The 12,601-nt window shown below is 43.0% G+C and overlaps 1 protein-coding gene across 5 annotated transcripts in view; it reads left to right on the top strand.

The window, feature by feature from the left end:
• Nucleotides 1-12,601, top strand: part of LOC138259695 (cytochrome P450 2G1-like) — a 394,952-nt gene that overhangs the window by 263,671 nt on the left and 118,680 nt on the right. For all 5 annotated transcript variants that reach the window (XM_069207584.1, XM_069207588.1, XM_069207585.1 and 2 more), the window contains exon 7: nt 8,140-8,327. In XM_069207584.1, coding sequence (XP_069063685.1) covers nt 8,140-8,327 — 188 coding nt within the window. The remainder of the gene's footprint in view (nt 1-8,139; nt 8,328-12,601) is intronic.

Here is a 12,601-nt window from a genome sequence, read left to right as displayed (position 1 = left end):
ACGATGTAATACCCTGAATCCAGCTACTTTGTTGCCTCTTCCAGAAGAGAGAGATGTCTCTGAACAGCATGATTGTTTTCTCCATACTGAAGAAGAGACTAAGGGTAGAATTGACCTAAAAGACACGCCATTAGTGAATCCAGATGGAACACTATGGGTAGATGGTTCTTGTTTCAAGCTCCCGAATGGAGATACAGTTTCAGCCTACGCTATTACTACTTTGCATACGATTGTGGAGACAGCACGCATTAGACATAATTCAGCTCAGGCAGCTGAATTGATAGCCTTAACTAGAGCGTGTGTGTTATCCAAAGGAAAAAGAGTAAACGTGTACACTGATAGCCAATACGCTTTTGGTGTAGCGTTTAACTTTGGGCGTTTATGGAAGGAAAGAGGATTCTTTACTTCCCATGGTACTAAGATACAACATGGTCAATTAGTGACTGAACTTCTTGAGTCACTTACAATGCCTACTCAGATAGCGATCGTGAAGTGTAGTGCACACAAAAAGATTGTGGACGATGTTGGTCGAGGAAATGCATTTGCAGATGAGGTAGCGAAAAAGACAGCCAGAGACAACACAAGTCGAATGTATGTTGCAGGTCCCGCAAGCTGCGTAAGAGAAAAGGGAATGTGTGAAGATACAGTAGAGAGTGTGAAATCAATTCAAGGAGAGGCTACGGAGAATGAGTTGAGAAAGTGGAAGGAAAGTACAGGAATGTTAGATGAGATGGGATGTTGGGTTGAATTATCAGAACATCAACGTTGGCTGTTACCAGATGCTTATGTACTACCTGTAGTTACTATGGCACATGGTCCAGCTCACCTACGTGCAAAAGGAATATGTAAATTTCTGGCTCCAGTGTGGCAAAATGAGGGGATCCCAAAGTGTGCAAATAATGTAGTAAAACATTGTATTGTTTGCTTGATGTACAATCCGGGAAAGGGAACCCCAACTCCAGCAGGTCATTTTGCTCCTCCAACATATCCATTTGAGGTGTTGCAGATCGATTATATTCACATGGAACGATGCAACAACCTCAAATATGTTCTGGTGGTAGTATGTGCTTTTTCTAGATGGGTAGAAGCCTACCCTCTGAAGGACAATACTGCTTTATCAACTGCCAAAATACTTTTGAAAGAATTCTTCCCTAGGTTTGGTTTGCCGCGCATTGTCTGGAGTGACAATGGGAGCGAATTTGTGGGTCAAGTCATGCAAAAAGTTTGTGCAGGTCTTGGCATAAAACAGAAGTTCCACGCGGCGAATCACCCACAGTCGGCTGGTTTAGTAGAATGCTACAATGGAACCTTGAAGCTTAAAATTGCTAAGGTGCAAGCTAGCACAGGACTTAATTGGCCTGATGCTTTACCATTGGCTCTTCTGTCCACCAGAACAGCAGTACACTCTCGTTTGGGGCTTAGCCCTTACGAAGTGATATTTGGTCGCCCAGCTAATGTATGTGGAGTTCCTCGCCCTAAGAAATACTCAGACTTGCCATACCCGATGTTGATTGACTACTTGCATGACCTTACAACTAAATTGCGTGTTCTTCATCAACAGGTTCAGAGTGCTCTACCAGAGGCTTCCACAGACCCAGGTCATTCCATCCGACCAGGTGACTGGGTCTGCACGAAAAATTTCCAACGACAGAGAAATTTGGAGCCCAGATGGAGAGAGCCACGCCTGGTTCTTTTGACCACAAGAACAGCAGTTAAAGTCGAAGGAAAGAAAAACTGGGTGCATGCCGTGCACTGCAAGAAAGTGCCTTTGCCCTTGCCTTTCGATCAGTGGGTCCGTAGAGGCATCAGTGACTCTGAAAGTGAGAAAGTTCCGCAATTTGTACCATTCAGTGATGCGCGTCTAATTGGAACACTTTCTGAGAAAGAGGACGACGACATCCTTCAAGAAGCAATACCATTGCATCGTCGCTTGAACACGACAAATCCAGGAACATTGTTTCAAAACCAGACTGCCTCTGGACAGGAACGTTATAATTTGAGACCAAGACCAAAGAACTTGTAAATTTCTCTCCTATGTAGTACTCTATCCCGGTTGCAGGGTCACGGTAGGAGTCTTAGTTACGACCTGAGTAAGTGGCAATAGGCCTGCAGGACCTCACAGTGTCATAGGACGGTAGATAATCGTGACTACAGTGATTGAGGAAGATTGCCGTGAGCATCCACTTAGAAAGATGGAGGCTACATTAGATAAAAGAGAAAGTAAAAATGTAAAGAATAATTGTAAAGAAATATGTAGTCGTTGTAGTATTGCTCTATGCGTCATTATATTGTCGTGTATTCTTTTGGCATCTGTAAACTGGATCATTATTACTCTGCAGCAAAAAGTTGTCTCTTCTCCTACCTCTACATCTTCTTCTACTATCTCTCCGCACCTATTTCACACTCTTCCCCAGCATGAACTCATCAGAAGAACTGAATACTTTAACAATTCCTTCGTCCAGTTGTTACATCAACATCAGTTAGTGATCAATACAACTGACTGTTGGGTGTGTGGACTCATACCACATACGGTAGAAAAAGGAATGCCATTTTTAGTTCTTCCATTCTCCTATGAAGGTTCCGCTTGGGCTTATTTTGTCATTTTCAATAATGCATATCAAAGTAAAATTAAACAACCTGTCAGTTCACATAGTGTTGGTTCAAATTTCAGTCATAGTTTATTGATAAAGGGAATGGTAGCTATGGCTAAAATCATGGAAAAAAGTGAAGCTTCCATAGATGAAAGAAAAGCATATACCAATTGGAACATAACTAATTACATTTCCAGCCTCAATGATAAGGTTAAGCAAGGAAAATCTCCTCCGATACGGGTCATACCCCAACAAGGAAATTTCTGTCTGCAAATAAATGGTAGAACTCCAAACACCGGACAAAGAGAAAGTTTATGTTCCCATACATATGTTTATTCAGCCCTGAATTCACTGCCGTTAGTACCATCTCAAGGTACATACTTCGTTTGCCACGATAGGGCTTATACATGGTTGCCGGTTGATTTCTCTGGTACTTGTTATATAGCCTTTCTTCTTCCCCCTACATACACCGCTCCTGCGAACCATCATAAAAATAGATATGGCAGAGGGATTGTGGATTCGAAAGACACAGCAGGACAAGAGGGAGGAGATTTCCTCAAAGGATTTCTTCCCTTCTGGGGTCCAATGGCCAACAGCAGAAATATAAGGCAATTGGTTCGTGTCGTAGAAACCACCATAGACATCACTGTAGGAGCTTTAAGTAACATTACAGCTGAACTACAGGCTGATCGTCTTATGACCTTGCAGAACCGTGTTGCCTTAGACTTTGTTCTTGCGGACCGTGGTGGAGTATGCAAATTGATCGGATCAGGTTGCTGTATTTTCATACCTAATGACGCTCCGACAGTATACCAAGCTATCTCTAAGTTACACATAATCTCCGAGTCGATTCATCAGGACGAAGGAGATTGGTCCTTTTCAGAGTGGTTTTGGGGATTACTGTCCAAATGGGGTTGGAAGGTATTGACATTCTTTGGAGTAATTTTAGCTTTTATATTCTCTTGTTGTCTTTGTATGCACTGCGGTCCTGCCATCTGCAACCTATGTGCTACTGCATGTATTCCCAAACCCAAGTCACAAAGAGCAGAGAATATCAAAATGATGGTACAGCAACAGCTTGATGACCTCATGGCCATAGACATCGACTCAGATTAACATGAGTTTGTGTATCTTGCCTGAGTTCTGGCAAAAGGAGGGTCTGAGGAAATTCGATTTTTAATACGATCGTATCGACCCGCCATTTTGTGGCCCGCCGCCATTTTATGTTGCCTTCACTCAGGCAGCACAGCGAACGAAGTCCATTCTGCCTTTTCTGCTTATTCTGCAACATGGTGTTCAAAACAGCCTTCTGCCTCTATCTTTACAAGGCTGGTATTAAGGTCTGACCGAGTACACTAATCCCTGTCTGGTTTTCTAATCCTTGTTTCAACTATCTGTAGGCTCACACTATTCTCCGCCGATCTTATCTTATCGTCTGGCCTTCGCTGTCCTTTACTAGTATTCTCTCATTTCACAACTGTCCTCCAAACGCACACAAACTTATCGCACCACATGCAACTTCGTTGTGGATCGGTTAATGAATTAGTTCAAGGGAGGGGTGACAAACACAGCTGGAGGGGAGGCAACCTTAAGTCACTTGATACTTTGTTTTCCAATTCCTTCTATTGGTGCTGTCTTGTTTTCCGTCATTTCTATTGGCTCTGTTCTATCTTTACATTATTCTTACTGGCTCCTTTCTATGTGTTCTGGGAGTGTATGTAGTTAATAAATGGTTTTTATACGGTATATAAGATTGTGCGCCACAAAGTAAAGTGGCAGTCTCCTGAGAACATACCTTGTGTACTTCTTGGACAACTGTACTAGCTGCGGCTAATAAAATCTGATCTTTTACGCCTGACAGAGTGTCCCGTGTCTCTGTTAGTTGAGGCAGGTGAATCCAAGGAGATTTCAGGCGTACCCTGCGCCGCCAGGCCCATAAGGTTCTGGTTCTTCACCCACAGTCCAGTGACTCTTCAGTCCAAGTTTTGTGTAGGTAAGTCCTTGCCTCCCCACGCTAGAATGCATTGCTGGGTACCGCGTGATTTGCAGCTGCTCCGGCTCCTGTGCACTCTTCCAGGATTTCCTTCGTGCACAGCCAAGCCTGGGTCCCCGACATTCTAGTCTGCAGTGCAAAACCTTCTGAGTTGTCCTCCGGCGTTGTGGGACTCCCTTTTGTGACTTCGGGTGGACTCCAGTTCACTTTTCTTCTAAGTGCCTGTTCAGGTACTTCTGCGGGTGCTGCCTGCTTCTGCGAGGGCTCCCTGCGTTGCTGAGCGCCCCCTATGTCTCCTCATCCAAGTGGCGACATCCTGGTCCATCCTGGGCCACAGCAGCATCCAAAAACTCTAACCGCGACCCTTGCATCTAGCAAGGCTTGTTTGCGGTCTTTCTGCGTGGGAACACCTCTGCAAGCTTCTTCGCGGCGTGGGACATCCATCCTCCAAAGGGGAAGTTCCTAGTCCTCTTCTTTCTTGCAGAACTCCAAGCTTCTTCCATCCGGTGGCAGCTTCCTTGCACCCTCAGCTGGCATTTCCTGGGCTCCTACCCACTCTCGACACTGTCGCGACTATTGGACTTGGTCCCCTTGTCTTACAGGTACTCAGGTCCGGAAATCCACTGTTGTTGCATTGCTGGTGTTTGTTCTTCCTGCAGAATCCCCCTATCACGACTTCTGTGCTCTCTGGGGGTAGTAGGTGCACTTTACACCTACCTTTCAGGGTCTTGGGGTGGGCTATTTTTCTAACCCTCACTGTTTTTCTTACAGTCCCAGCGACCCTCTACAAGCTCACATAGGTTTGGGGTCCATTCGTGGTTCGCATTCCACTTTTGTAGTATATGGTTTGTGTTGCCCCTATACCTATGTGCTCCTATTGCAATCTATTGTAACTTTACACTACTTGCATTACTTTTCTTGCTATAACCTGCATAATTTTGGTTTGTGTACATATATCTTGTGTATATATCTTATCCTCATACTGAGGGTACTCACTGAGATACTTTTGGCATATTGTCATAAAAAGAAAGTACCTTTATTTTTAGTACTTCTGTGTATTGTGTTTTCTTATGATATTGTGCATATGACACCAATGGTATAGTAGGAGCTTTACATGTCTCCTAGTTCAGCCTAAGCTGCTTTGCCATAGCTACCTTCTATCAGCCTAAGCTGCTAGAAACACCTCTTCTACACTAATAAGGGAAAACTGGACCTGGCACAAGGTGTAAGTACCTCTGGTACCCACTACAAGCCAGGCCAGCCTCCTACACTGCCTCTCTACCAACAAGGGATCCCACAGATGTTCTGATGGAGGGTTAGGACTCCAGTGTCAGCAGCACTTGTCCATCAGTCATGTTCGGCTGGTGTTCTCACTCAGTGCTTGATAACTGCAGAAGCCTTTATGCAGTTCACAACCATAACCTTTCAGGGAAACTGGGGAACCATTTCCACATACTGGTCATTCCATGCTTCATGCCCTTGGAGTCGTTCTCTCTCTGGCTTTTTACCCACTCCAGGAATATACCCGACGTCTTGTCCTGGACATCCTCTCCTCCTGCAGGGGTAGGCAAACTCATTCCCTCTCTCAGCTGACAGAGTGGTGTGTAGGCTCAAGGCACACCCTCTGCTCCTTCAGCAGAGAGGGCAGACTTCAGGTGATGCTCCTTCACCTCCTTCACCTCTGGGAAAATAGCTACCATGCAGACACCAGTCCTGTTGATAAAACTGTCCTCGGTTACTTTTTCAAAGCCCTGCCTTCCTTGGCTGTGAAGAACTTTGAAATGCTTTCTTTATCTTGAAGAACTTGGAACTGGAACAGTGTAGGGTTGTTTATATCGCACTTTTATACTCCAAATGGGATGTGGATCTACTGTCTAGAGTTTCAGAATGAAATTGGGATGGCTGTCTTTCACATTTTATGTTGTGGCTCTTCCTCAGACTCCGCATGTGTGCTTGATGATGGCTCTCATAGCAGATAGTAGCAGTATCCAGAACAAGGGCACAGAGAAGGTTAGGCCCAATAAAATACTGGTTACTAGTTTCTTGAGCAGTTGGGCACACAGATCAGGAGTACACAACTGTTTGCCATTAAGTGGGCATCCTTGTTCCAACAATTTGCATTCACATTTACTCAGAATTTGTGTTCATTTCATTCCCTTTGATTCTTTTGAATGGGGTCTCCTATTTGCCACCAAACATTGTTTTCACCAAGATTCGCATCCAGAAAATAAGTGACAAGATGGGTATTGATGAAATGGTATTTTATCGGACTGCTTTGTTGACTCATTATTTTTATTTTCTGTGAGTTTTTTTCCAATATGAAGCAAATAATATGAGCACAGTTCTTGGTATTGTGTGGCAATATGCAAGCCGTGCAATTTCCACATTCGAAGTGTCCCGTAGTACTGTATAACCCATAGCAAACAGCATTAGTTGGATTCCTGGGCATGAAAAATTCGATCACTCTGCATCACCTTTGGATGCAGATATCGGTGGATTTCATGCTAATTCACTTGACTCAGTATCGTCCAATGTTTTGTGTTACCTTTACAGTTGTGTTGCTTACTGAACTAAAAGTGGTGTCAGGTTTTTTTTGTTTATTTTCTGGGGAGGGCAATCAGTAAGTTCTCTTGGGGGTAATATTGACCAGTTTTGGGGTGTAATATTGACCAGTTTTCATGGAGTGTTTCACTAATGTTTAGGGTATCTTCTTGACAGAAGGTTTTTTTTCGGTTTTTTTTCAAGCAGAATTGCTGCTTGAGTAAAGTCCTTTTCATCCGAAATTACTCTGTATATGGAACTGACCAAAAGGCAATCCATTTCTTAGAGCATTTGGATTATTGCTGTATTTCAAGTGTGTTGTGCTCCGTGGGGTTTCTATACAAAGTGTTAGGGCTACAAACTAAAACAAGTTAACAAATGAGGTCCAGAAAATAAGACCTCCTTAATAAATAACTAATCACTTTTATGCATACTATTGCTAGCCTAGTACGCTCTTACAGAGTAATAGCTCCTTGAGGACCACTAGCATTTAAAGTAATAGGTGTAACATTGCCAGTGGATGTCACCGGTATAAAATACAAGGTAGAAAACCAAAAATTAACTGCAGAAGCTTGTCAGTGATATTTTAAGATATATGAGCGTTCTAACTATTGACCGACTAAGAGTGATCTGATATTTGTTAGCGATAAATAATATAAGAATGCAGGAGGGGCTACAATGAGAGTCATGTTGAACTTTAAAAACTAAAGTTTAAAAAAAAACGTACAGTAGCAAAGCTGCATGTTGTTTTCGATAAGATGTAGAAACTCAAGACAAGTGAAGATCCTGAAGTAGGCGCCCTAGTGCTGCATTTTTAAGTATAATCGCTTTAGAAAATATTTGCTTTTGAATTTGATTTTAAAAATTGTATAATTGTGTGAATAAGGATATAGAACCCAAAATTTAGTACACAACGTTTGCCATAAGAAGATTAAGAGGTGTTGGAACACAATATACCCATAGCGTGTTGCAGCAGTAAAAGAAAGCTGTGTATTGAATGTACCCTTTTTTCAGAAAAACTGCATGAGGAGATCGACCGTGTGATTGGGCGAGACCGGTTCCCTGCCATAGAAGACAGAGCAAAGATGCCGTACACAGATGCTGTGATCCATGAGATCCAGCGTTTCAGTGATATCGTCCCTGGAGGGCTCCCACACTGTACAACTAAAGATATCTGGTTCCAAGGACACTACATTCCTAAGGTATTACTTTTATTGTCTGTGAATTTACATTCATAAATAAACATTAGTGATCAACCTTACTCTATAACTATGTGAATTGTAGGCAGCCATATTAAAGAGCAACGTTTTACTCCATTTCATAGAGAAATATTTTCCCATACAAGTAACCATATAAATTTTAATTTAGAAAGTAACAATTTTAAAACGTAATGGTGTTCTTTAAACTAGTGCTGTATAATAGGGATGAGATAAAAAGAAACCATCTTAAACATTTGGGTAATGTGCAAAAGTGTGTTTACAGGTTTTTGGCAGACTACCTTCTGTGTCACAAGATTATATTTCACAACATACTTATTGTTTCATAAGTTTTTTTTCTTCATTATTTGCTTCTTATGAAAATATGCATGCTATGCGAGATTTGTAGCTAATTATTACTGGTTGGGCTCTAATTCCAATGCTGGAAACTATTGCCGACCTCATGAGCCCTCATCCCGATTGGGCTACTTGAAGACCCTGTTCTGGACATACCTGCTTTAGTATTTCCCATTTGTAGCTCAGCTTGGTGCCACAAATTCCACACCGTCTCATCGGGCAGCTGAGAACGCATTGCTGCCAAGACTCTTTAACTATGGAACTTCCAAAAGCTGTTAAATAAAAAGTATAAAATAGACTGCCATCCATCAAAACTTGAACTTTGTTCATTACTGATTTTCAGTTGTTGAAAATAACAGTCTATAATATCAAGGTTTATAGACAAAAATTAAACGTATGGAATGTGACTATCCATTACATTCTGACAGTTTCTAAACACTATTAACTAAAAATATGAGTACCTTTTATTATTAAATCTTTAAGCTCATTGAGATATTAGAGGAATGAAACAGTGTTTTGCTTTACTGCTGACCGAGCCAAAATACACACACTGAAAAGAGTCAAAAATAATCTCTGGAATGCGCTTCTTTGTCTAAAGAAGACATTTATTAAATCACTTTGCAAGGCTCGTGAAGGAAGGTCAGTACAACTGAAAGTGCACCTTTAAAATGTTCGCAACAATAAAGTGAGAACATGTACAAAGAATCTTCAATCTATAAACAGCAAATACATACATGCAAAGATACAAATACCTGTATTTGGATAAATATATTCATACACAATGCAAAGCAAATAATTAGTAAAGATTCATCACCATGGGGCCTTTCTGGTGCTTCATTCTTCTCTGTTACTTCAAGCCGTAGACTCCAATGATCGGCTGCGAGAGAGAGAGAGAGAGAGATCTCTACCCTCATGGGTTGTCAGGCATTCAACGTCAAAATCCTGACCGAAGTCTCTGAATCTCACACTGTCAATCCTGGGTCTCTTATATACCTTAAAACAAGCAAGCGGAGAGAGTTCTAGAAAGCTTTTCCCCACACCCTGTTATTCAAAACTACTTGAGGTCAGCTTTGAAAGAAACATGTTGGAAATAGGCAAGTTCCCAAAACTAAACCGTTCCCTCCTTGTCTTACTGACTGACTCCTCCACATTATGTCCTAGCCCCTGGTGAGAAAGAAGACGCAGACACGCATAATAAAAACATGAACGAGAAATAACATGTTTTGTACGGAACAATACTTGCACCTTTAACATGGCGGTGAAGCTAAGGCTAAGCTGAATACTAAATGGAGTCTGCAATTTGTGACCGCTAATGTGACGGTGGACAGCTAAGCGGAATACGAAGTGCTGCGACACGGCGTCAGTGGTCAAAACACAAATATCACTACAAACAGTGTGCAACATCCACAGATGTTTGGACAAATTGCCAAAGTGCTGGCCCTTTATAATCTAGGGATTCTGTGTAGAGTGATTGACCACGCCAAGGTGGCTTCTGCTTGCCCAAGCAGACTGCTGTTAAGGACGGAAAAGATATGCAAAGCCATGTGCTGAGGTTTACCTTTTTTGGTATAGTACTGTAAGCATGTTAAAGTTGTTTTGTTGTTTTCTTCTCTTTACGTTGCTGACCAACACTGCTGAAAACTTCGGGCTTCACTATGTATCAGCACCTGTAGAGTTTCAGGTGTCTAACTTTCCTTTTTTAATCTGGACTGTTCCAGTCAGAGGCAATAGTGTTTTCCTTCATATTCCCTAAGTATGGCCTGTCCTTCCTAAAATGTGGACATATGGCAGGGGAGTTGCCTGCTAAAGAGTTACGGACTGGATAGCACTGACCTGTGGACGTGTCTGGTCAGACTGGCCAGGACGTTGCAGTGAAAGATATCTCCTTTACTCTTATCTCAATACATCTTGATGTAATTAATTTTTCCTTTAAAGAGACACTTTTATCGCTAAATGTTTCCTTTCTCACTAGGGGGACATGTATTATTCATTTTTACAAGAAATTTCAGAGCCTCTAATCGAACAGAGGAAGATATATGATTTGTATCCGGACTTGTATGTCTGGGGAGGGCATCTTCATTGTATATTTGATGAATTCCTGCAATACGAAAAGCGATGTTTTGCAGAGTGAATCTTTTCTGGACTCACATGCTGTGCATTGTTCTGCCATCTAGTGGTTGGGTCCAGAAGTTCCGAAGAAGTCCTTCTTTTTTTCTTTTTTCTTTTGTTGGGCGTTGACGATCTCTCCCATCTGGTGCCTGGACCATCCTTCTGTGACGTCATATGCCCTCCCCAGAAGTCTTCCTCTTGGTCTCCATCTTCAGATTCTTTTTTTCCGCAGCTGGGTCTGAAAGCATTGCCAGAGTGTCAAAACTTGAAGAGGATTAAAGGAAGAAAAAGAGGTGTTTGATGGCATGGGTGGCTGTAGATACACATGCTCTGCGTACTCCTGCTATCTAGTGTTGGGTCAAGAGAGGTCCAAGTTGTATTTATTTGAAGTGTTCCGAGTCACTAGATCGAGTGACTCTTCCCCTCAGTGATATAGCACATGGGCATTAACTCCTTTGTCAGATTGTTTTCTCTCTGCTCTCAGATTCAGATGTGTGTGTCTTTGCACAGTCTTTCGACTCCGTTTGTTTTGATTTTCTCTCAACCTTTATCTATTTCAACTGTATTGTCCTCACTCGTGCTTTTCTCATCTTAGCGCTCTCCTCGGTTCGTCCGGTTGGGCACTGTCTGCTCGCCTGCACTTTGGGGCGCCAACGCCCCTCTCGGGCCTACCTTTCGTTCGGCACCAAAGAAAATGCTTCCCTGATGGAACGGACTCCATTCCTCTTCTGTCCTTGGTGCCATGCCAATTTTCTGCACACTGACCACCATCTTGTGTGCAATGTATGCCTCTCCCCTGGTAATCGAGAGGTCAGCTGCAACACCTGTAAGTCCTTCTGCTCTAAGAAGACTCTTCGGGACCAAAGAGCACGTCGGTTGGAAATGGCCCACAAGATCCAGGGCAACACCCAGACTCTTTGGAGAGGAGCACGTTCTAGAGGAGCCTGCACAAGAGGAAGAGACCTTCTCCATTCAAGACAGCTCAGACTCCGGCATCCAGTCGGACATCGAAAGCCACAAAATCACCTTGGCTCTGCACTGGAGTACCGTGGCCCCTCCCACTCAACATAAGACTATACAAAAGACACTTCAACCCCTTCTTGAAGTTGCCGGTCCTCCACTATTACCAGGCTATGGTCTGTACAGAAAAGCTGCTTCGGATACACGGCCCTCTGGCTCAGTACAGAAAACATTTCAGAAGTCCAAGCCTCTGTCCTTGGTATTGACCTAATTCTCCTCATACCGAGAGATTGTCTGTGTTTCAATTCGGGCCTCAGCACCCAGCCGATAACCAGCAGCTCCACTTTGTGCCGACCAAACTGCACAACTGAAATCTTCAGTGCCAAAATCATCGGAGCCCAAATCTTCAGAACATAGAGACTTGGGCTAGTCTTCCACTACACCTTCTCCAGTGAAGCCCATCTTGGAAACCATGGATACTCGTCAGTGGCGCTTCCAAATACTGGTGGGTAGAGGCCAGATTATTGCCACACCGTCCTTTCCTGTTCCCCTCAAGTGGAAACACTCTTTCCAGGAGGCTTTGGATGTTTCTCTATTAGCTAAAAAGGCGACTAAGGGCAAGGCTACCAGTCCTCCGAATAGACCTTCTCCACCTCCTTCTTCACCTCCACCTCCATCCCCTCCCCATTCTCCCATTTCACCCCTACCAGGAGATTTCACAGGGGAACTCATTAAAGAGCCTGTCCGCTCTAGGGTTATCATGCCAAGGGTAGTTAAGAAATACAAACCAGCTCCTTCTGATCCTCTTTACATTAGGTCACACAACTCTGTTGTAGCAACCACAGCTCGTAAAT

The sequence above is a fragment of the Pleurodeles waltl genome, chromosome 9, assembly GCF_031143425.1.
Source record: "Pleurodeles waltl isolate 20211129_DDA chromosome 9, aPleWal1.hap1.20221129, whole genome shotgun sequence".
NCBI lineage: Eukaryota > Metazoa > Chordata > Amphibia > Caudata > Salamandridae > Pleurodeles > Pleurodeles waltl.
The sequence above is the reverse complement of the archived record's forward strand: the minus strand, read 5'-3'. Positions and strand labels throughout refer to the sequence as shown.